The sequence below is a fragment of the Leptosomus discolor genome, chromosome 4 (genome assembly GCF_034619465.1).
Source record: "Leptosomus discolor isolate bLepDis1 chromosome 4, bLepDis1.hap2, whole genome shotgun sequence".
NCBI lineage: Eukaryota > Metazoa > Chordata > Aves > Leptosomiformes > Leptosomidae > Leptosomus > Leptosomus discolor.
The window spans coordinates 73,891,193-73,917,227 of record NC_141394.1 but is presented as its reverse complement, the minus strand read 5'-3'; the positions used below and the strand labels follow the sequence as shown (position 1 = coordinate 73,917,227).

At 41.4% G+C, this 26,035-nt stretch overlaps 1 protein-coding gene across 3 annotated transcripts in view; it reads right to left on the bottom strand.

The window, feature by feature from the left end:
• Window positions 1-7,114: 7,114 nt before the first annotated feature.
• MXD4 (MAX dimerization protein 4) overlaps window positions 7,115-26,035 on the bottom strand; it is a 37,263-nt gene continuing 18,342 nt past the window's right edge. For 2 of the 3 annotated variants that reach the window (XM_086463796.1, XM_086463799.1), the window contains exons 4-6: window positions 11,758-11,872; window positions 8,525-8,684; window positions 7,115-7,536 (exon numbers count right to left, since the gene is read on the bottom strand). In XM_086463796.1, coding sequence (XP_086319922.1) covers window positions 7,388-7,536; window positions 8,525-8,684; window positions 11,758-11,872 — 424 coding nt within the window. In that variant the 3' untranslated portion in view covers window positions 7,115-7,387. Of the gene's footprint in view, window positions 7,537-8,524; window positions 8,691-9,283; window positions 9,338-11,757; window positions 11,873-26,035 lie in introns of all 3 variants that reach the window. The other variant, XM_086463798.1, reaches the window with a different exon arrangement.

Sequence of the window (26,035 nt, the reverse complement as noted above, 5' to 3'; positions counted from 1 at the left end):
GCCCTGTGAACCTTTATTATAATAAAGTCAGAAGACAGGAATTTGGCACCAGCTCGCCTTCTCTCCCGAGCACATGTATCTTCTCTCTAGAGGAACAGTAGATTTCATTCTGAGACCTCGTATTCCCAGAAAAGCAGGTCAAAGTGATTAGCTTTCTTCAGCTTTGCTGGATTCAATGCCATAAATACAAAAGAAGCGCCCACACGTTTGGGCTAACTACTAATGTATTAAAAGACAGGACGCACAAGGTTTTTTTTTTTCTAAAAAATTGTTTGTTTACTCTTCTGACCCTAGTTTGGATTTAAACCCTAAGCAGGGCTGATCAGCCGGGCTGTGTGCAAATGGGTTTTGTTTGTAAGAAACTGAACCTTTGTGCGGGAACATACACTGGGACTCAGCAGGGGCCTCGGCAGGGACAGTGAGGGACCAGACTGGTCCCTCCTGCTTCCTTGCTCTGCTCCCCCTCTCCCCTCACACTCCAGCGGGCTCCTCCCGGGTGGGGCGGTGGTTCCTTTGCACAGTAGTGGCACAGGAGAGCGGGCGTTCGGGGGGGCTTTTACAGAGCTGCGTCCTCAGCCTGGGGAGTGTCAAATCCTAGTGAGCAAAAGGACATCAGCCTCCTACCAGCAGCAATCTCTGCTCTTCCAAACTCAGCTCTTCTGACAGCAGCAATGCCAGCCCTCCACTCCGCTGCTGGCCGCCACACCATGATTGTGCGTTTCATGCCACGGTCCTTAAAAACACTGGGTAATTCACAGTTTCTAGAAGAATAATAACTGAGAACTTTGCCATTGAAACCACTCTAAACTACGGTTTTTAGAGGAAGCTGATGGTTATATCACCGTGAGTTTAATTATAATTTAAGGCTCTTTTCTATTTAAATAGGCTTTGACAAAACATTTTCTCATCCTGATAGGCCAGGCCAGCTTCTGGGCTTGTAATTAAATTTGAAACATCCATCATTAGCAAAATGAGGAAACTTACTTTTCTTATAAACAAATCAGAAGACATTACAAATGTCATAAAGGAAGCTGTACAGGTCATAAACTGTACAGGATTTAGAAAAATAGTGCCACCACATTTGCCATAATTTTGTTACCCCGTGGAATTCATGTGCTGAGAAAAGTGGTGCTGTCCCAACATACAGCATTGCTTAAAGTTTATTATAGTTTTTTTCCTGTTGGAGATTTATTTATAATAAGTTAGTAATGTGCTGGATTGTGTTTTATGCTTATTCTGTGGTAGTAGTAATTTCAAATAAATAAATAAAATTGTTTACTATGCTTTGTGCATGAATATTGTTACTGATTCAGCAGCCTAGCTTATTTGAATCAAACATAAACACATTGATAAGCTACATGCCATGGTTTCAACTGAAAACTACTATTTCTGTATTTTTAAGACAGTGCTGTATTTAAGTGCAACGTGCATGACAAACTGAAACAAAACCCAGTGGATGCCAACACTACAGTTGAGAGTACAACGATGCAATTTGCAAAAGCATTTCAGTTCTGTCCCTCCTCTCATCTCTCCTAGTAACAAACTAAAATGCTCATTTTTGTCTGGCTGTACATCACTTGTGATGTGACTTTCATATTTGACAAAATAACATGCAGAACTTGTAGGCTGCCTTTTAGCGCCTTTTTTTTTGCTGTCTTGTACAGAGCTGGAATGATTTAAATTATAATTACTTAGAACAGGCACTAATGTGTTTCAATTTGCACTTTGTTTTACAGGTTCGTTTGTCTTCAGAAATGTAGTAGTGGAAATTTATACAGCACCAATGGTAAGAGACAAATAACATTAATGACTATTGGGGTTGCATTGGGCCACCATATGTAAAAAAACTTTAGTTTAAATAGCACTCCAACCTTCATACCATCCTACTAATTTGAATTGCTAAAACTCAGTGAGCTCCTTGTGAAATAGTCATTAAGCCTATGTGTAAAGATTTGCAAAGAGAAGAAACGATATACACAGAAGACAAATGATGAAAAATCAAAAAAAAAAAAGAAAACCACAACAAAAAGGTATAAAAATTTGTATTTATATTATGACGAGATAATGATACAACACAATACTCTGTGTGCTACAGAACGTAGCAAGCACCACGTACGTGCGTACAAATGAATCTGTACAGTATAATACATCTCACAGACTATGAACCATTCCTTTGGCTCTGGGACTCAGTGGCTCTGGCACAGAACGCGCTCGCCAACACCTTTAGGTAACAATTCGACCGGTAAAGAGCAGAAAGATGTCTCCCAGTGCTTCACGTGCACCAGAATTTCATCACTTGTAAAATCCGTATTGCACAGACTGTTTCAATGACAAACCGAGGGTAACCACTTTTTACACCTCTCGTGCAAAATAGAAGGAAGACATTCTGAAATTGGGGCGCCCTCACTCTGCTTTGCCAACGGGCAAGTCTCTGGCTGGACACGCCTTCCCAGGAATCCTGTGCTGGGGTTAATTCACAATACTTCAGTTAGAGAGAACAGCCCAGGTGCAAATGGCTTCTGGTCTTTCCTGCTTCATAGATCCGCTGCATGTTCAACGTACGTTATTACACAACACACTTGGGTCTTTCTTTTGCAGCTACCAATTAACAACAGCGCATTTAGTCATTTAAGCAAATTGGCTCATTCCATTGCTGGCGAAATTGATTTCTGATGTGTTTCCCCCATCAGTATTTGTAGGGAGTACAGCTCTTCCTCAAACAGTATCTAAAGGGATTCAATTCTCCTTCCACCGATTTTGGAAAGCGCGAGTTAGTGGATTTAGTATCAACACCGCTGCTGGCTCTTACCACACACAACCAAAGGCCTCTATGGTTTCAAAAAAAATTAACAGGTTTCTTAAAGAGTAATCTGGTTTGCAGACATTGCTTTATCAACACCATCATAAAATGAAGTGTAAAAATTATTACTTTATTAAAAGCTGTGATGATGTAGTTCTTTTCAAAAATTTCTTTTCCACAGAGCTGACCTGCAAGGATGAAAATTCTCACTGCTAATTACCAGTCTGCTATAAAGTTGGTAAAATGGTGAAATAGTCCCTTGTCACAGTAGCAGAGCCTGCTGTAAATACCTCCAAGAAAAGCAGAAGTACATCCTGTGGCTACACACGCCCCAGGGCTTGGAACGGGAGCAGGTCTGCAGGAGGAGCTCACGTACACGCAGCTTCACCTCTTTCTGTTTCCCAGTGCTCTTCTTCTGGCATTTAAGTTCATCCACTGAAATGGATTATGCAGAGGGTACATAGAGGCTCAGAATACTGGTCTTTATCACAGAAATTTATTTGTATATCAATAGGAGTAAGGTTTTTTTAATACAAAATTATGTTAGGCTGTGTGTGGTATAGCTGAACCCATGCTCATCCATGTCAAGAAAAATAACACCATTTAAGGTCAGAAAAAGTCTTAATTCTTTAAGTTAGATGCAATTTGTATTAGATCTTAACTCTTTTTTTTTCCACCCCAAATCTTACACTAAGAAATTAGGATAGAAACTCGTCTATAAACACCAGATAAAAAACTGTCCTCATGGATTTTTGGGGGCCTTTTTATTTCTACTTTAATCTGATAAAACTCACTCTGAACCAAGTTTGAGTTTGCCCAAGACACCACAGGTCTCTGGGTAGCGATGCGTTGTAGAGTTTCTACTGGTCAAACCCTGCTCTTTGCAGAAGATAAATACATCAGCTGCAATGGGCCTGGGGTGGTACAAGTTGGGCAGAGAGAGGATGGGTGTGAAGGAAGATTCATCCTCTGAACTGCAGTGGAGAATCTGCGTGGAAAACTAACCATTTTAGGCTGGTTTTTTTTTCTGCCTCTCTCCTGTGATGACAGAGTGCACTCATGGAGCTAGAGGAAGAGCTAACCCAGGAGCAACGAAGAGGCGTGTATCCTCCCAACACCTGCGTGCTGCAAGGGAGAGCCCTTCCTTTCTTCTCCCACCAGGGAACAGGCCAAACCTCTATGTCTCCACTTCAAAAAGAATTTCTTGATGACTTCATCTCTCCAGAGCCTTTTCCACAGAGGAAAAGACCTAGCAGCCCTGTAATCTTGTCCTGACTCCTTCTTTTCCTATGTGGCAATTGCAGAGAAAATAGATTAACTGCGCAGAAGTACCTCCTCACCCGCTTAAAAGCACGGTCATGACACAAAACGGCAGGGCTGCCAAGGCGGTGGTAGCGTTTAATCTCGCAGCAAGCAGTCTGCTCTTTGCAGTCTCGTGGTGATTACAGATAGAGTTGCACGCGCACACACGGAGGCATGCATGCATGCACACACACGGAGCACACGCACGCAAATATCCAGCTTAAAAAATTAATAAAAATCGAACACTGTTTGCATCCCGAGGTGCAATGGCCACAGATAGCGCTGCGCTGGCTGCTCAGGAGCAGGTGAATCACGTCCCTAACGGAATGTCAGAGCCCCGCGGGTCGGCCGGGGCAGGGCTGGGCTGCAGCACTGCTCGGGGCACAGGCAGCTGCCCAAAACAGCCACCAAATCCGACACTTGAAGCAGTTGTGCCACTGCCTTCAACTGGGCTGCTTCTGTCCAAGCTGCAGAAAAGGGGCTGTGCCTGAAAATACCTCCTTAAACTGGGCTGCACTCGAGGGTGGACGACACAGGCAGTGTGGTGTCATTTGTCTTTACCGGCATAATAGCCCCCAGCTGTAATAACTGCAAAAGTAAAAACAAGTAAACCCTTTTTATTTCCACTCAAGATTATTCGAGTAATTTTTATTGAAAATATAAGATCTACAAAGCCATGGATACCCAGCGTGGAAGAACTCATTAAGTTAGCACATTCATCTTTAAAAGGAAAATTTCAGGTCGACCTAAGGTACAATAATGTTCAATTTAAAATCTTGGTTTTCCTTCTGTAAGTTTCAAATCTCTTTTCATTAGGAGGTTCTGTGCAAGAGCTGCTTGTCATGAAAGGAAACACTTTACAATTCATGAATGTGTTCATTATATAATAAATGAACAGCAACAATATACTAGCTTTTTTTTTTTTTTCCTGTTAACAGTCGTGTGTTAAAGTAAACTCTTTTTTTTTTTTTTTTTTCCACGATTTGGAAATTAGTTACATATGCACCAAAGGAGCTAGTAATTTCTGCTGCTTGTCAGCTACACACAATGAGTATATTGCTGTGTGCTTTCCCCAACACTGAGGATTTTAGTAATATGCAAGGTGTATAGAACGTAATACCAAAACCTGCATCACAGAAAAGGTTAATTGTTTTCTTATTCAGCTGCCAGAGTTTATAACCTTAGGCCCCTCCCCAGAGCCAAAGTAGAGGTGGCCGTCCATTAGGTTATGTAAATTAAACGTATACGTTTTCCTTGTTGGCAAGTTCCAAGCAGTAAGCGAGAGTGCAAACAAGGATCTGTAAGCTGCCACAAAATGTATTCATGTTTCTACTCCGTGTTGTAAGAGCCAAAGGGAGGACACGTATGTCAGATGTTGAAAGAACAACTGAACCTTTGTTTTTTTGATCATCATGGTCAGTCTGTCATGAGGTCTTGTATCCGAATGCTAAAAATGGCACCACACTTGGACATCCCATAGCCTTACACAGTACGTTTGTGTTTCCCTAGCCACTGAGCACTGGTCTCACAGAGACCCTGACTTTATAAGCTAACAAAATATAGATTCGGGTGCTGAAGAATCCAAGGGAGGGCTTATACAAAGACAATTAACCCTCGCACCAAAACCTAATTTTATGATTTTACTTAAAGCCACGCTGAATCAGTTGTGAGAGGGTGAAGATATAAATACACCTCTCTGCTTCATCCGTAAGAAGGTGGACAACTGACCATTCGAACAGAGGGTCTTGAAACAAAGCTTAGTTGTCCTTTAAACAATGAAAAGGAGAGGCATACATAAATGGTCACCAAGGCACAATATGACAAAGGTGAAGAGTCCCTGAGACTCTGGTCTGGGTCTGTACCATTCCCCTCCCTATACAAGTAAATGAGAACATTTAGGAAAATATAATACAAAATCTCTTACAGGAAATATAGACTACACTTGCTAAAATCACTTCCCTAAAAGTGTTTATAGCTTTTTTCTTTTTTTTTTTTTCCTTTTTTTCCTTTTTTTTTTTTAAATTCTTTTTTTTTTTTTTTTTTTTAAAAGACCTTCTTTAAACAGATAATGCAAAGACTGGTCCATTTTTTTCTTACCTGGCAAGCCAAGCTCTAATGACTTCACTAAGCAGAAGTTGTATTAAAATACATCTTCATAGTATTGCTACAATTTGGGTAAATATGTTCCGAACAGCTTGATGAGTACTAAATAAACTTTGCTGTTTTACAGCATACATTTTAATTTTTTTGCACTTTTTTAAGAATAGAAAATGCAATTATAGTGTGCAAAAGAAAAAAAATTAATTATCTTCTAGCTGAATACTGTAATTTTAAGCCATGCCTTCCATAAAAATGTATTGACATGTGTAAATAGAAGAAAAGAAAAAATACAAGCAAACAGAGATTTCATTTCCTTGCAAGGAAAGATTAACTATCACAAACTGGATCACTTGAGTTCTGTATTCTTCAGACAAAGAAATGAAAAAAACAACCCAAAAAACCACTGAAATGCTTCAAATGTCATCCATTCCACGATAACAGGTTAAAATTGCAGTGCTGCTTTCTACTACTCCCATTAACGTGGACAGAATGATTTGCTGCTGGTTGGATATTGAATACAAAAAAGCAAAAGAAAGTTGAGATCATCCCACATGAAGTCATTATTAGAGCTGGCTTTTCCCCCGTTTTGAAGTACAGTAGTGACTTGTAAATACGACCTTTTCTAAAGATCATCTGAGATTTGAAGATTTATCTGCCTGCTTCACCCAAACAACAACTGCTGAAAGAATTTACTCTACAGAGCTCGCTACACAGCGTTCAAAATGTTTTGGGTTTTTTTTCCATGAAAAAATACCAGAAAAAATAGTTTTAGGTTTTTGTATCTCTGAATCACTGACACATTGTAGATTCCATTTATTCTTCCATGTTTGAAAATGGTTTCTGCAAAATCAAAATAACTGTCAAACTCCCTTACGCCATGCTTCCAACAGTTTGAATTTAATACTTCTTGAATGGAATGACATAATTTATTTTCTTTAATTTGCAGTATGGCTACATCAAGCTAGCTTTAAGTCACAACTGTACCTAACCACAGTTCTCTGCAGCAAACCCATGATTTACAATATCTAATATTGTGGTTACAGTGCAGGGAACCGTGGGTAAGAAACCTCCATGTCAGAGTACTGTGGTTGGGGTTTCCCGGAAGAGTGGCAGTTGACACCTCTAGAATATTCATATATAAGTGCTTCAGTCAGATGGTCCTGAGTCGAACGGGTAACTCAGGCACTATGAGAGCCTGGCATTCAGTCTGCGGGAATGTGTGTAACCTCCGTCACTCGAACCGCTTTGCAAACTGTAGTGGTCTTCAGCATCACTGGCACTTCCAATACTGTCCATTTCACCTGGAGTAAACTCCATTCCTTCAATGTCTACTTCTAAAGAAAACATAAGAAGGCACATTTTCAGAAAGGCAGCGGTTGTAGCGAGTAATCATGGGCCAGTGTCAATCAATGTTCAGGTGAAACCTGAATCATACTTCATTTTCTGTAATTAAAAAAAAAGAACCGGAACAGTAATTCCTGAGGAAAGGACCACCTTGTCCACCTGAGAATTAAAATCTCTTCTGTCCTCATCGACATAAATATACTGCATGACATCAATACCAAATGCTGTCCCAGAACTGTTCCAACCTGTGCACAGGCACTGATTTAAAAAAACCAAACCCAACCCTCAAAGGCCATAATACTGCAGCACCACTCATGGTAATTGCAACCTATACAGGTGTCGGCGAGTAGCGACCGTGGTGCAGCCATCTGTCCCCCCGTAACTGCAGCGTGAGCGACATCCCATCTCCCATAGGCCCTGACCAAGTCAGCCTGTGCGAGTGCTCTGCCACAGAAAAACTTCAAATGAGAAACTAAGAAATGGTGACAGGCAGCTTGAAGAGCTCTGCCTTAAATGAGAACCAAATGTAGAGAACACTTGGTGATCATTACACAGAAAATATTTTAAAATTTCACAATAAACGATGTGGAATTAATTTATTCATACAAATGAATTAAGGCCAATAAGATCTTTTTTTCCAAGAAGAAAATATTATGCCAGCCTTACCAATAATGACAATAAAAATTCAAAACATGAAATGGTGATTGTTTAAAAAACTGGCAAAAACACATGCAGTATAAATAGCTTTTAAAATACACGCAGTATTAATACTTCAAAACTGATCAGAAAAAAGAATGTTTTTCAAATAATGTAAAAAAGATGCAGCAGTTTTTTATTCTGCAAATTGCATAATGGAACAATTTTGTCTGGGTTTTGTTGAAAGCTTGATTTTAGTCCTAAATAATGTTTTCTTGCTTCCCTACTTCCCTTTTCCTTCCTGCTCCTGCAACTCCCTTTGGGAAGCCCTCGTTCAATTACCTTGTTCAGAGTCAGTGGATATTGTTGATCCCATACTGTCAGTGCGGATACGCTCCATGCCCTGCACGGATAGCTGCTCCAACCTGCGTTTGAGGTAGCGGTGTTCCCGCTGTAATTGTTCTTTAATATTTAGAGCTTTTCGGTCCTGCTCTTCCAATTTCTTAAAGGGAGAGAAAGATAGTAAGCTGACAGTTTTTACTCACGTTAAAACATAAGTAACTTAAAATCTTATCATAAACAGTAATTTTAAAGCAGTTTAAGTATTTTAATTAATTATTTTTAAACTAAATTTACATTAGATTTAACATTTTATTTTTTTGTTACCATGCTATAGAGGTCAGTACAATTTAGGCAGGCTAGGCCAGCGCTGAGTTTGTTTCACAGTAAGGTATGTGGATACACGGGGGGGGGGGGGGGGGGGGAAATCCCTCAGAGACTCTCTTGCCGCTAGCAGACTGTCCTCAGCTAAGCCTGAATTATTGTTGCCTTGGCTGTGGGAATATTTAAACCATTTTGTCAGGCAAAACTGGCATCACCTTTGATAACTCGAGTGCAGTCAGGTTTCAGTCAGAATGTAACACCTCTTTAGGTGAAATAAGAGACTTACAACCATGAAGGAACCACTGCGAGCCTCCTGAATGCTCTCCCTCCTGCTGCAGGCCATGGAAATTTTTAGCATTTAAAAAGCTTAATTAACAATAAGCAGTATTAATTATATACAGTAGGAGGAATTTACTAACAATTCTCTTTATTCTTGCATTTTTTTCCCCTTGAACTTCCACAAAGCAAATATGGCAATTCTGTGGTAACCTCCTACAAAATCAACGGTATTAATCCAAAACTTCTCAGCAAACAGCCTGTGAAAATATCCTTCCACACATCTACCTAAAATCTCCCCTCTGCTTGAATAAAATAAGGTATTAATTTCAGAAATAAAAAGGAATGCTTCACACCTGGTAAAATGTGCTGCACTGTTGGTCCAACTGCAGTAACAGAAATACTATCTTTTAAGATTCAACTGAACCCTCTTCCAAACCACTGATAGCCATTTAAAAAAAATGGACTATATAGTTAGGGAAGAAAGTGTAATGAGTATGATGGGATCAAAAGCAGGAGGGACACACAAATCAAAACATCTTATATTATTTTTCAAAAACATCTAACTGATGAAGTAAATTACAGGTTGTAGCAGTAAAAGCACTTATAAGAAAGACCAAGTTTCCCTGTGAGCTGTGTTTACACGACCACGGAGATTTAGGAGATGTGCAGGGAGTGAATACAGCTGCTGACAATTCCTCCCTACTGTCTGAATGAACCTATGCTTGGTTTTCTGAGGAGAGTGGGGTGGCACAGGGCACAGCAAACCACAAGCAAAACGTTTTCAGAGACTTTTCTGTTCCAACGCGAGCCTGAAAGCAAAATTATTTATCTTTGAAAAAATAATGGACACTATTGAACTGGGCAGTTTCCTGGCTGAATGAAATCTAACTTCTGCAGCCTCGTGTTAATGCCCCTCCCAGGCAATACACTACGTAGATAAGCATCATACGTGGATACACAATGTTATAATAAGAAAAGGGGTTGGTACATCCATGTGCACAGCAAACCAAATGTGCCCAATTGATCGGATTTCCTTTTCCTGTATTTTCCTGGCTGCAATCCCAAACTCTAACAACTATTTTAGGAATGAACTCAGTGATTCATATCCAGGAGACTCAAAACCGCCCAGTCTTTCAGGGCAAGTTTCAATATATGGGGGGGTGGTGTGAAAAGTTCGAAACTAATGGCTATATTAGAAATGGCAGACAGGCGTTGGCATGCTCTGGCAGTGCAGCGGGGAGGTAGCTGACCTGACGAAGGGGAGCAATTAAGTGGCAACCCAGTTAGGGCAGGTTCAGTTAAAATCTTAAAAAAGAAAGTTAAACTTCAGTTTCAGTTCTCAGAAAATGAGTACTTGGTGCTGTGCATGATGGACTTGGAAAGAATCTGTTCCTAGCTTTTTTATCAGCAGCTGAAATGGTAACTACATGGCTAATCTCTCACACTTGCCACTTGTAAAAACACTTTTTCAATTTGTATGCATAAGCCACTGATAGGGGGGCAGCCCAAGACAAAAACCACATGCAGTGCCTTTCACGCATGTTAGCCTGAATTATAAACAAAAGGCCAAAATCTCAAATGGTAAAAACAGGGGTTGCCCAGCTGGAGTAAATGTGCTTATAAGAGCTGAGGAAGTAGCTCAGTAAAGTTGTTCACAAGAATGGTTTTGCTTAAATTAATCGCCAATTCTTCATATGAATTATACCCATTTTTGCAACTGCAGTGAATTTTAATGCTGTACAACAGCAGGCTGTTGTCCAAAATATTCCAAGATTACTGGCAGTGTTCAGCCTCTCCTGACACTTTTCTTGACCTGTTTCCCTGTAACACTGGAAAAAATGCCAGATGAGTAATTACAGTCCTGGACACAGCAGCAGAAACCTGTTCTTTAACTTTCACATTTGAATACCTGTTTGTCTTATTTCTGCATATAACCCCGTTCCCCTGAAAACTATGACAGTGAAAATGGAAGTGAAGGTGCCTTTGGAGAGAGGAGGCCTGAGGAATAATCCCCATTGATTTACCTGTGCAAATGTATAACCCACACCGCTGCTGGCTCACAGGTGAGATTTTGGGTTAGTTTTTGTTTTAAACTTGTTATACCCACGAAAACATGGAAGGGGAGCAGCAACTAACAGATTGCACTTCAGTTTTAGTTTCTTTTAAATGATTGTCAAATTCTTCAGGATCTGGTCATAAAGATGTGGGATGGGGATAAGGCTTACTAGTAGCTATAATCCCTTTGACTCCATTAGTTCTTTTGATCATGAATGGATCTGGCTTTTTACATTGAAATCAATGCAATACAATGCTACTTTGCTTAGTCCTTAAAAAATTAATATATTAACCACATAACAGCTTGATAAATTTATTTTTTTTTACAATGTATACAATTAGTAGCTAAGAAGAAATCACTAAATCACCATTTTATGTATCCAAGACTGCAGGGTAAATTGCAAAACACAAAACCCTGATACTGTGACTGAAATCCTTGGAACTAATAAAGGCCAATATACGCAGAAGATCAGACATACGGATACGGATTTTGTGTGAAAATCAGTTTCCTCTCTATGGATACACATTCTGGAAGATTCTGCTTTAAAAGAAATAAAAATACGGGTAAATGTTTTTACCTTGATATGCATCTTGGCTCTTTTCAACAGACTTAGAGTGGTGTGTCTGGTGCTGTCCGGCCCAAGAGGCACAAGCTGTTTTAGCTGTTCCAAATATAGCCGGAGTTTAGCCCGCCTGAAATTATAAAAAACGAAGAGCGCTGTAGTAAAGTTGCACCCGAACGGCATATCCTATATGCAAACACCATCTGTTTGCAGGATCTCGGTGCAGAACTCAGTTCAACGGTGGCTTCCTTTCCCCTCCCTTTGGCAAAGTTTCAAACTGAAAGGTCACTTGAAATGCAGTAATGCTGCTTGGCACATTCGGAGAGTTGTTTCATACCTATATTTCAAAGCAGTTTGCTCAGTCTGGTTAGTCCCATCTTAACGAAGGGGAAGTTCGCTCAGAGATCTGAGAAATCCAGGCAAGGTTGAATACTGAATCTGTGGCTGGGTAAGGAAGAAAAACTGGGACTTCGCTCCAACCCAGTGATTTCTGCAGGCAGAGATGGAGCTGGTGGAGGGAGCTGGGAGGCTGCATACCCCGACTCTCCTCTCCTCATTAGCCCTGCCTGACGTGGTAAGACACACTCCTGCTACACAAGGCAAGGGCATCCATGCAGCTCTGCACAGTTCAGAGCTGCTTCCAGCCATGGTTTATCAATATATTGTAACAGGGAGGTCCTGATGCCCCTTCTCCTCCCACCTACTGACCCACAGTCCCCTTGAGAAGCAGACATTCCTCCTCTCACTGCACAGCCAGGACAACCTTTAATATCAACACACAAGAGAAAATACTTGCAGCCATACTGGGTCCTGCTTTCTCTGTTACTCCTTTGCAAGTATCCCTACTGCTGCTCTCAACAGTATCTCCTCTATTAATCACACTAAATCTATCAGTAAAAGTGGATAAACAAAGTGGTATTTCTACTCATATTTGGTTTCCAAACTTTGCCTGTCTGTGAGAAAGAAGCTGGCAATACAATAATCCATGAAACAGTTGCTTCAACTACCCAAAACAAGGCAGTGGCAAACCAAAGAACAGTATGTGTGTTTTCTACGGTTAAAACTGAAAGAAAATCTCTTCTGGTTTTAATGCACAATTCTTGGGCAGGAATACAGTTTTGCAGTGAGCTAGAAATGGATGCAGAAGCACCTACATGAACGATATCTGTAATATCTTCCTTTCTGCTGGCCTGTTACAGACCGAACAAAGCAATGACCTGGAGCACGCTCTGACATCCCCCACTTATTCACAAATAAGTGAAGCGGATCGCAAGTGTGAGATGAATAATCATCTTTTTCAAATCTGCTCGATGCTGTATAAAGGAAACAAACTTTGCAGGAAATTTAATGCTTCTGGTCAAGAATGAACTTTCTTTTGAACAATCAGTTCAGAACCAGAATTCAGCATCAGTCTTTGAAATGCAGCTGAAGAGGATTTAATATGCACCAAATGACAAATTACACATGTGTAATTGGAATGATTAGTGTAATGTGAAAACAACCTGAGAATTAATGGGGGAAAAACTCCAAGCAAAATAAAATGTAATTAAAATACGGCACAGTAATGACTACACACTCACACATTTAGTTCTGACTGCCTATAAATCAGCAACGTATTAGGTAGGAAACCAAAAAGCATTTCTATAGAACTGTTAATTCTTTCTTCAAGCCACTTAGGGAAAAAGGAATATTGGTGAAAATGTGATTCACAAGAGAAAACTGATGACAGACTTTTTGTTTAGGCCTAGGGTTTGTTTTTCAATACAAGGCTCGAAATTTAACCATCTAGCTGCTTTTATTTAAACAACAGAAACAAAGACTGAGGTAAGTATTCACAAAAATAGCCCCATCAGATCACAGAGTGCCCCTCTGGCTGCTGACTTAAGCTGGGACATTGATCTGTAAAATAGTGAAATACCAAAATTAGGGACTACTGGTATTTACACAGAAAATCCTAATCAGGTAAACGTTTATTTCTGTGTCTATAACCTGTAACAACTACCTGGCTGGACTTGTGTTTTAAATACAAAAATAAAACTTGCTTTGCGGACTAAATTCAAATAATCTTTTTGTTTTTTAAATGGCCCCCAAACACACACGCAATTATCTGCGTCACTCAGCACAACTTGGATGCAACTGTATTTAGACAGCTGACAAGAAAGTGGGGACTGAAGATAAAGGAGGATGTGGTAAGGAAGAGGACAAGAATAGTATCCAAGGAGTAAATAGAGAGTTAAAATACATTGAAATGGAACAATCAATATATTTGGAGCAACCAGAAGTCTGAGGAGTACTGTTGATCTGAGATCTACTTAATATTAATCCTGGAAAACGTGAATGAAACCAGACTACATACTCAACTTATCTGCCTCTTTACTACTTGAAAATAGTCTGCTTACCACAGGCAGAAAGTAAGGAACTGGTGCACTTCCTTACCATCAACTGGGGAGTTAACAGAAACATTACCAAGATCGAGAGGGCATGTCTGTGTGTCTTTTTAAAGCACTAACTCTTTTATGTTACCTGCCAATCAGGTGAAGCAGGACTTTACAGAACTGCCATGAAGAACATGGGACTGAAGCTAAGAAGAGTATTTTCACTGACCAGTGAGAAGAATTAAAAAGAGTTAAATATATAAAAAAAAATGCTTTAAGGCATTCTCAGCACTAACAATTGATAGCACTAAATGTAATAAACACACTTGCTAAAAGACCTGCTCTAATGTCACCTCTTTTTTTTTTTTAAAGGGACTTAATTTTTTCATTTAATTACTCATCACCTACAAATCCATTAAAGATTTTAAACATAGATCTTTACATAAATGCAGGCATGTTTATGTGGCTAATTCATATGTTACAACACACCAGCATAATCGATGGCATAGATTGTGAATATAAAAAAAAAGAAAACCAGCCCACCACAATTCCTGTGGTACTGGAGTAAATACCCCACGTTTTTCATTTTGCACATCTTAGAAAAAAACTGTGAGAATGTAAGAAAACATTTCAGGCATGTTATGTTAACAGATCACACCAGCAGGAGCAAGGGATTCAAACTTCACAGCAGATAAGTTGTCACGTACAGACTCTGCCAGCACTAATTTCTCTCTTTTTCTGCAGGGACCTGACAGCTTTCGCTGTTCCTCGGGTGACTGTGACCGCTGGAGGAGGGAAAGGCACTCACAGAGGTAATCACAGCTGGAGCTGCCTTGTGTTTTGCAGCTCATGCCTTAAACTCCACCTAGAAAATAAGCAAAAAAAAAAAAAAAAAAAAAAGCAAGCCTGGTCTCAGAGCAACGGGGTAATGATCTCTGTGCATGTAATGTGGCTGAAGTTGAGTAGTTATGCTCTGCTCCAGCTTCACAACCCAACTGTTACATCTTCACCCCCACATGGTGTCAGGCCAGGACACTGGAGCCTACAGAAGCAGGCACTTTTCTCACCTCGTGCAGATGGCACAGAAATATCCACTCAACACTGGTACTGAATTTATCAGGAAAGGTAAGGATCTAAAAAGAAAAAGCCATCTAAAATCTGAATCCTCAAGCCTGCAGCTCTCCATTTGGGGGTACAGCCAACAGTCCCTGATTTACCACATTTCCCTTTGTGCCAGATGATAAAGGGGTTTCAGGTGTTCAAGACTTCAGTGTTTCTCCATAAGTGAGCTCAAAGCATCGTCCTATAAATCTGCATTATGGCACTCCTAATGCTTAACACAAATGAATTGCTAAGCCCACAGCCTTGGTCAGTGTACCACAGCAGTGGCCATGTCTAGGAGCAGTCAGGTGGTTCATCGTGTTCACACAAAGGAGAAAGCAACTTGTTGATAACTAACACAATGGCTACCAGCAGGAATTGCCTTGAACTGGTTTTGAATTTACGTAAGCCATGATGGGCAATATTGGCAGGTATTTCAGAACAGACAGCAAAATGAACCCTGGAGCCCCACAACCTGGAGGGACAAAGCAGAAAAAGTGTGTTGTTAAGAATGTCCTGCAGCATGAGGATATCCACCAGAAGCTCATTTAAAGACCACTCACTGTCTCTAGTCCTCAGAGACGCCAGTGCTTCAGTGCTCAGCTATGAAAAGGCAGGAGCAATGGTGGCCAGAGGAGCTACAGTTCACTTCTCCAACTAAGGCTGCCACGCAAAAGCAAACTGAGATCTTTGACCTTAACCAGTTTCAAAATTGTGTTAAATGAATCTATTAAATAATGGTCAATCAGCTTCCCCATATGTATGAAATCCCAGACGTAAATCCATTTTAGCGCACCAAGAAATGGAATACTAAGATGCGGGGGGGGAGGGCGAAGAAAGAAAAAAGCCTGTTGTTCACAATGGATAATCTTCATTCCAAGGAAACTGCCACAATTCCAAGGAATTCCTAAATTCCTACAACGACTTCATGGGTGGTTGCAATGAAAACAAAATATTTCTCAGTAGGACCAAATACTATAACAAGAGGCAATGGATGTGAATTGACAGGTTCAGGATGGACATTAGGAACCAGGTTTTTTACTAGGGCAGTGGTGCACAACCAGAATAGGTTGCTTGGAAAGGCTGTAGAAATGCAGTCGTCGGAGGTTTTTCAAGATTTACCCAGACCAGGTTACAGACATTCTGAGGTCCTTCCAATCAACACTTCTATGAACATATAAATCAAAGATAGCTTGTAAAGCTGTAGCATTTGACTCACAAGGTTGCTCCCATTCATGTAATAGCAAAAAGGTTCCATTCCTGTAACAGCAAAACACCCTCATCTGTGCCAATGTGATTGATATGAGTGCTGGCAGGTTTGTGGAGTGACCTGATCCACCCCTACTAGTCTTTCCACAGGGGCTCTCCAGGGCTTGTTTAGGTCCACACAGCAGATAGAAATGGCCTGCAGCTAGTCAGACAGCAGACAGCTGTTCACATAGGAGCTGCACAGTTTTTTGACAGCAGCAAAGGTGTGTTTCCTAAACCATACAGGTATAAATCTAGAGGCTTTATCTGGAGGCCACTGATCTGCACAAAGCCAGCTGGAAAGGCAAAATGCACATCCCAAACAAGCTGCTTAGTCGCAGCATGGCATGCCTCAGCCAGGCCTTGCAAAATTAAACGGCCATGGACACTCATGATACAGGGTGACGGCGTCATGTCCATGTGAAACGTGCTTGTTGATCCTGCCACCCTGGTTGGGCAACCCAGGCAACCAAAGCTGCCGACAGCCTTCCATGCGTTTATGGTAGGTAGCATGGGGTAGGCATTTCCTGGAAGCTGCACCTAAAGACATAAACAACAGTTCCTGCTGTTGACATCGCCCTGCTGACTGCCAGAGATCCCTTGCAGAAAGTGTCAAAAGGGCCATGCTCATCTGCTTCTCAACAATTGTGGGCAAGAGCATAAAGCTCACTAGAGAGAAGTCAAATTCTTGGCAAGTATTCACCTTGCACATCCTCAAGGTCTCAGTCCACAGCCTCCCCAAATTAGAAGAATGACTCTCTCACATGCGCCCATTCTCAGTTGACCCAAAGCTGGCTGTAGAAGGGAAGGAGCAACTCTATCAGCAAAGTTTGCCATCCCATGGGAAGTCCCAGAACAGCTCTGTCTGGTCCACACCCACTCCCTCCTACTAGCAGATGGCCCAGTCAAGACATGGAGCTGTCTTGGCCATACTGGCAGGCACCTCAGAGCTGCAGCATCTCCAGCTGATGGGCAGCAAGGATCTGGAAGGCTAGGAAATGGACAAAAGGCCACTATGTGTTCATGTGGCCATACTGCATGCTCTGAATTTCACTTCATGCTGGCTCCAGCAGAAGTTGGCTGGGTTAGACAGGGTGTTGTTGCTTCAACACCTACAGCCCAATGCACCTCTCACACCATAATGCATCACCGAAGCACGTATGGGCATGAAACAATGCTTGCCTCACAAGAAGACCCTAACTGTGCTTTCTGCAAGATGCTTTAATGCTAAAAATGCTTGCGTGGCTGAACATGTGTCTGTATTTCAGATGTCCCTAAGTTAGTCTACTAAACTAGCCCTGTGTACAGGAGGTTGACACACTCTCCAATCAACGGCTAAATATACATGCTTGGTGACGTTCTGAAAAGAAAAGGACACTGTGGATCAAACAATCAAATGACACTGAAAATGCAATCATGACAAGCCGCACTAGTGAGAACAACAGATATATCTGAAACAGAAGCACAAGTTTAAAAGTTGTCATTTCTGTACATTAACCATTTCAGTCCAAAAACCAGACAGCCTCAGACCTTATTGCAAGACAAATTCAACACAAAGCCCCCCACTTCAAAGAAAATACACCTATTTGAAATGAATCTAGAAGAAGACATCTTATTGCAAAGTGGACAGAGTTACCAAAGCATTTAAGATTCCCTCTCTCACGTCTCACATTTTTTTCCACATTCAAACCTATCCTGGTCCTGGTGCTGTGCAACGAAGTTAATACACAAAGGTTTAAATATAGAGCAGTTACTAAATTTTTCATTGTAGCATAATGACTATGTAACCTGGCTTAATAATACACATAGGACAAAGTCAGAAAAGAATCTCTACACCAAAAATTCACTTCTGGAGTCAAATTTCTCCAGGTACATTGTGAACCAAATCAGTCCGGGCTGAGCCCACAACTCTGGGTCAGAGACCCCTGCCATCAACTAATGGTTGTGTTTTCTCCCTAAAGAAAGGTGATTTTATCTGCCTACCAAGCATGAAATTCAGCATAAAATACAGAAGTGAGCTAACTTCAATTGTAAGACACCCGTGTTTTTACAGGAAGACTCTTCACAGTCTTATTTACGAAATGCAAATACCTGCGTACAGGGAGCACTCAAGTTTTAGAGAGAATCAGCAAACACAGAAGCTCAGGATGCTTTGTGACATGCACTGGTCAGGATGAACACAGACAGCATCATTATTCATAAAATTATCATTACTTCAAAGTTTTTAAGAAATGCAGATCTGCAGTAAAAACTTTCCCACTGCAAGCTCAGAATTCACCAACCACCAAGGTAAAATCAGAGAGAGGAACTCTGCTGGCCTTCCGACTCTAACATCAACCCTTTCTTACTAGAGCTTGACACAGTGAGTCAAGATCTCTTAAGGGCTTCAGCTCCTTTTATTTTGTGCAGTCACACTCTTGAGCAATGACAGAATTCTGCTGCAAATGGCTTTAATGGTACTAAAAATTAAATGTGTTCATATTATTGTATATTGCTGGATATCATGGCCATACATAAAATGTAGGTTAACATGTTAATCGTATACCCCACTTTGCTTAGTAAAAGTCGGTACATATTTGCCTCACTCCTCCTTAAGCTAACACTTCTCTTAAGTAAGTGTCAGGAATGATATATTTACAGCTCTACAATACTTTTTATAAGCTACCAAATTATATGCTACCAAAGATGATTCTGTACTAATCAAACCACATTTGTTTACAAAGGCATTTTAAAGAGATTATATATAAAGTTCCACCTTAAGAAAGCATAGGAATTCAATCATATAAAAATGGTTCTAAAGAAACTATTTATTAATGGTCCAGCCAGAATTTAGCATATCTTCAGCAAAATACCAAATACAAATGGAAGATAACAACCCTCCACTGAAGTATAAAATTGTGTCTCTTCCGTGTTTCAGCCAGAAACACTTTCAATACTTTCTACTCTACAAAGGATACCTCAAATACATTTCTTTTTTCCAAAAGAGGCTCTAGCTCACACCACTTGAGCTGCACAATCTATTTCAGCTACACAACAAATTTGCTTTAGTGGAAAGGAAAGAAAACCTCTTAGTATTAAAGCACTGTACCATAGCAAGGCACCCAGTGTGCTGATTGCTACGAGATGTGTGAAATGCTTACTCACAGCTGAGTGCCTCAGAGTCAAAACCAGAAATTCAGCAGTGCCCTTACAGCAAACCTCTTGGCTTTTTATTATCCAAAAAAAGATAAGCCAAACACCAGCATTCTGCAACAGATGCCTTTTTTTTTCCATAATAAGAACAAAGTCCTGAAGTTTGTGCTGCAGGTGAAGATTCATCCAAGGTTTGTTCCACCTGGCATTTTTTGCCTGCATCTAGCACCTCATACAGCAAAGCCCAGGAAGGCACAGGCAGAAAAAAACTGTAAGTGCTGAATTGCAGTGATTGTTAGTGAATTAAATGCAACAGCCCCACAATCAGTGCAACCACCTGCTTTATTTACTTTAGTAGTAACTAGGAGTTTCATCCTCTATATGCCTTTTCAGTGTGCTGAATATTTTTGTGCATCTGTTTTGCTAACTGGAACCAGCCAGCTTTAGCAACCAGGTAGCTGGTGGTCTTGGGGTACCCCTGAAGTATCCAAACACAAGAGATCAACTGCCTACAAAGGCAACGGCTGCAAGTGTATCTTACCAATCACTACCTTTCAAAGAGACGGTGCTGCTATGAACTTAGTCATCTGCAAGTTTTCATGTCAATACTGCTCAGAAATGTCAGCTGCTGTTCCTAACGCTGTCCTAAGGAAGACAGAAGAAAACCTCTGCTGCCTGTTACACAGCTTACCATTTCAATATTTTGTGCATTTTATCACTCCGAAAAAATATTTACGTTCTCTATTTCACTATACATAAATGCACACTGCAGCACTCACAGTGCATTTTATTTACTTTCACTTAGTGCCACTTCAGCCCACTTGCTGAGCCAAGACTCCACACTTTACCTTTGCCTTTTTACCTTCCAAAAGCTGTGGCTTGTTCATGTTTTAGAACATACGCATGAAACCAGAACTTACTCCTACATCTTTCAGCAAATATAAGTTAAGGGAAGCATCTGCAGTGCCACAAATTTATGCATTTTTGGTCAGCTAAGCCTCTTGGCAGCAGCATGCAGAGAGCTAGCTGGGATGCAGCCTGGGGACAGGTGAATACTGGCTGGTCTGTGAGAGGGAAGCTGCTGACTCCCAAGAGAGGGGATGCCAGGCAGACCTTGCCGCCTATGTTGCCCTCTTCCCCTTTCCCTCCTTTTCCCATCCCTCCGGTAGCTCCCTGCTGAGTGCAATGGCAGCTGCCCATCCTAAATTATGAGCACTGGGCTACATCAACATTTCTTCATCTCTCAAAACGCCTACAAGCTAACTTGCGCTCCGGTTCCCACCAGAGGGTCAGTTGCGGTGACCCATGTACTGCCACAAGCCAGGGGCAGCAGCTAAGACAGGCAAACGACAGCAGAGAATCCTGAGGCTTCCTTTGGGCTGGAATGACCCTGTAAAGCAACCTGGACAACGCCAGTGTGAGAGACCTGAAGGAGCCCCAGCAGCTGGTGGCTAGCCAGACCGCCCACGTGCTGTCCCTTCAGGAGAGTATCTGACAATAGAAGCAGACACACAGACTGATCAGGTCTCAGGGTCACAGCTGGCCAGCAGAAGAAATAAAAGCCCTGTGGCACAGTTAGTGCCTGCTGCCATATTGTTCCTCAACCTTCTCCCACTCAAGTTCTCCTCTGGCTGCAGAGAATGAGCACGAGCTGTCAGAGAGGCGTGTGAGGAGTGACACAGGCGTGTCCGTCCCCCCAGTGCAACCCCACTGCACGCTCATCCACATGCCTCAACTGCCTGCAGAGCAACCCAGCAAGACAACAAAACCAAAACACAGTAGTCGGTTTCCAACCAGTCCTTTTCCTTCATGGGCTCGTGGCAGGCACTCGGAGGAGCACTTGGGCAAGGCAGCGCACAGGCAGGACCATGGCGGACGGGACACCAGCAGCTCTGACTGGTACCTGTTTTAACTGCCGGTGAACCAGAGCCTCGGGCTCCACAGTACTAAGAGCTGCAGGACTGACATCTGACCACCTTCATCTCCTCTCCTTGTTTTTTTCTAGGCTCCTCCCTGCAGCCAGGCTTGTCCTCACAGCTTTCCCCAGCCTTCAGCCATCCCACTGTCTTAAGCTGCTCTTATGTGAAGAGCAGCCACAAAAGGTTTAACAGCCCTTTGTTGTCTAAGGTCTCGGTGATAAGTAACAGCCACATGCAGAAGTTTGAGATGTGCTTCATGGGAAATGTCAACAGGAATTTACAAGCTATACAGGGATTCCCAAAAGCATCACAAGCAAACGTAATGGCAGCTGGATACCATTTGTCTTTGTCTTTGGATGGTGGCCATCTCAAATTTACAGGTATTTGATTCTCCATCCTCTGACCAGAGGCAATAAAATCTCTGACCTTGCAAGAATCTGAGGCAACAGAAATCAAACATCATGGAAACAGATGAAATCCCCTGCAGTACATTTTTGCCTTTGTATGGATTTCTTTTCTGCTGCAAAACCCCCCGAGATTCCAACCTATATTTTAGCATTTCAGTCTTCAGGTTGTGCTTGTCTATAAAGAACAGTTTTCTATATTTTAGACCTTCAAAGTCAATGTCATACAAATACGAAGAATTCTTACACTTACAGAAAAGGAATTTCCATTTCAGGTGTCTCTATTTTTAGCCCTGTTATCTACTGATTGTCTTTTAACAGTTACCTCTCAGATGGTTTTAAGCAATAGCAAGAGAGGTATCGCTGAGTACCAGGAGCTCAGCATCACACAGTGCCTACCTAATCCAGGCAGATGAACCACAGTGCCTTATCAAGAAATTGTACACACTTGAAAGCAGAGTCCACAAAAAAATAATACACCATACTTTTAATAAACTTATTAAATATTTCATTCATCCTGCCTTCCACTTATTTGTTTCACACATTAAAATGCATATATTGCAATTTAGTAGTCCTCCTAAATCAGTCCTCTCAAACCCATCTGTCTTACTGGCACTCAAGTTTCTTAGATTACACTGCAGGGAGACTTAAGATTTTAAGTTTGTCTGTTACCTCTGAATAGTATCAGACCCAATTAGATAAGGAAAGTGCCACTGCAAGATCATGCCATTCCAGTATCAAGCAGTTTTAATTCCCACTTGAAGTTACATGGATGTACGCACATACTTACACATGCTCCTCACTGAAACCACAAGAGTGGATTAGGACTCGCCACCATTTATGTGAGTGCAGTGACACTTTGGCCCTTGCTGGCAGTGGAACACCGCAAAGCGCATCTGCACAGCAAATCCGAACTCATGACATCAGTCTGCAATAGATGTGTTTTCATTCGCCACCTTTCATGGTTCTCTTGTTAGTAATTTGTTGAGGACTGTAGAGCATAAGTCAAAGAGAATTGCATTTATTCAAACCAGGAAAAGCTGCGTAACAACAACAGGTTTGCACTGGATTTACACGCAGAGGGAACACGATGATAACTATAATTTTCCACAAATCAACCATTCACCAAAAGGTGGCTGAAGAGGATGCAGTCAGTCTCCCCCAGAAGTGGCTCCGGGGAGTGTATATGTCCCTCTCACGTGGTGCTTAAGGCACAAGGTGCAGCGTGGCTCTGCGTACACAAGCTACACGTTTATCGACTGACAACACCCCAGAGCAAGTCACTGCTTACAAATCAGCTCATGGCTTGAAACCGGCTTTAATTATCAGGCTGTTTCCCCACATCAAAATGCTAAGCAAGAACATCATGTCTCAGGACGGCTGCCAACAGGAAGGATCTTAAAAAAAAAAAAAAAAAGTGGGGGGGAAGACTACAATGCTTAGAGAAGCCTAGAGAAGTTGAGCTGTTGTACAGCGCTAAGTGAAGAGAGCACAGTACGAGGCCTAGTGAGCTTTTTCTGCCTGATTTTGAACCACTCTACAGACCCAGTTATTTTATACATATGTCAAATGAGGGGAGAAAAGTGTTCAGGATTTTTTTTTACACCACTGTATGATGCCAAATTAAAGGAGAGGCAAGTCAAGCTGAGTTATTTTAGCTAAATTAAAAACATCCACTGCCATCACACACCGAGTGTGAGGCCTTGGGATGGCAGCGTGAATCAAGCAGCCTTTTCCTGCATCAAGTTAAATGAAGAGTGTGAGGCATTAATATCTGCAACACTGGATACCTGTGACTGTGGTTTAATTGTCTATTGTACCTCTATATCCAAATGCCAAGTAAATACCAAGTGTCCAATTTAACTAGCCTGACAAATGCTGTAAGGACTCCACATTCCCGAGGCACCAAAAGAAACAGCAGCAATTCACACTGCATTTCTAAAACCTAATCAGAGTTAAGGAAACTAGTTAGGGCAACTGTATCTCCAGTTCAGCCACCTAACAATCACTTTCTCATTCTCAGAGGTAGAAGTTTTAAGCTCTGATCAGGAAATTAAGTATCAGAAAAGGATGTTCAGTGCTATGTCTTACTTCTGTTTGTGCTTTTGCTAATACTTCCTCAGCACCTGTACCTACCAAAGTTTCGTGGCCATCTTAGAGGGAGTGCTAATGGTGGCAGCATGAGCATGCACGAATGAAGTTAACTGGCTTTTGGGGGGAAGGAGGTGGGTGATGCTGCTGTCTTTTACTGCTGTAGACACTTGAGATGTCCTCCAATGAGACAGCTGGGGTGCCCTGGGACGACAGCAGGGCGCCTGTTCCAGCCAACTGACCCCAAGTTCAGACCCCAAGTGAGAACACCAAAGGAAAAGAAGAAAATAAATCACCCTGAAGTTATTAAGAATACATGTCCCCAAATGTCTTGCTGTACAACTCCAACTCCGTCATTGAAACCTTGTAATTACAGGTGGATAGGAAAGACAAGAGTGAAGTGTATATATAAACAAATTTAGGGGAAGGATTAAATGCACTGACGGTAATTAAAGATGGTCTTTTCCAAAGCTACAATCACACACAGAATCACAGAATGTTAGGGTACAATGGGTACTCTTACTTTCACATGAACTAAAAGCTGAGCAGCACTTACGTAATATTTCCCCCCCAAAACAGCAACAAAATCTAGCATCAAGGGACAGTGGAGAGTTGCAGATATCTGACGGTCCTGCCTCAAAGTTTAGATTTAGCTTGCCACAACACAGATAGTGCCTTGTTTATAATTTAATTTCCGTCCTATTTCCCTTTCCATTGAACAGTACAAAGCTGGTTGTCTCTGTGCCAGACAGGGTGCAGTCAAGCAGAATCTGAAAATGATCCATTTTGGGATGATAAGATATGGAACAGCTTCTCAAAATTCTCCCTCCTTTCTTCCTTCTTCTTCTACTTCTTTCTTCCCCAAAAAACTCAGCCCAAATTTCTTAAGTGCAGTGTCCTCAGGTTATTTGGCAATGGAAAAGCCAGAAGTTTGGACCCACTTGCCATTTATGTAAAGTCAGGCAGTGGGAACCAAGACATCTGACAGTCTATTTCAAATACCTGTTAGCACATAGACCCAGTAACTGCTTCTAGCCAAACACACACAACAAGCTCCTGAATTTCCCTAGCAGAAATTACTTGCTCCACCCATGCTGCTCACTTCAGCAGTCAGCACAACAGCACCTACCAATCGGGATTAAGTCAGCTTTCTTGGGGGAATTACAGGGTTTGCTACCTTTATGTTTTGTAAATACCAGCTAATATGGTATGTAAGACAGAGAGTGCCTGTGCAGCCAGTATTTGCAAACACTGATGGTACTCCTAACTTCTATAGGAGCTGCTGAGTACTGGCAGCAATTACATGCCAGGCAGGCCCCTCCTTTAGCACCTTGTATCTTCACTTAGTTACCGAAATTGAAACATCAATGAAAGAAAAGCAGATAAATTTATTAGGCATTTATCCTAAGGTGGCCGTTGGGAGAACAGGACTCACAAGTAGTTCTCCAACCTTTCAGAGATGTTTTACCACGTTCAGATGTAGTCTTTGACTTTCCCCCAAATCCTCTCCTTTCTTGCTATAAGATAGAATCTAATACAGACTTTCTTAATGTAGGGCATGTAGCCTGTAACTAGAGTTACTAGTTTTCAAGTTAGAAGTATTGCAACAGATGACCTCATGTACATACATCCAAGCCCACACCTCTTCTGTGTCATCTATGCCAATCTCTATGCACTACATAATTAGTTACACTAATTGGTATAGAAAAAATTGTGTAACATAAACTAGAATTAAATAATATTAGCCACTTGACTTCCTTTGTCAAGTCCTGTCACTCTGCTATATTCTAGCAGGACGTGTACATAGGTCAGTATACACGCTTCAGTTTACATCTCAAAACACAGCACTCTATGAGGTCCCAAAACAACCCTTTCCTTCCAAAAATGGGGGCGTCTGTGTGTAATATCTTACCCACTCTTGTGAATTGCACAGTTCTTTAGGACAAGAAAAGTCAGTTTTAACTGAATCACATGCATGGAGTTTTTATTTGGTTTTTTTGTTGCTTTTTTTTCCCCCAAAAAA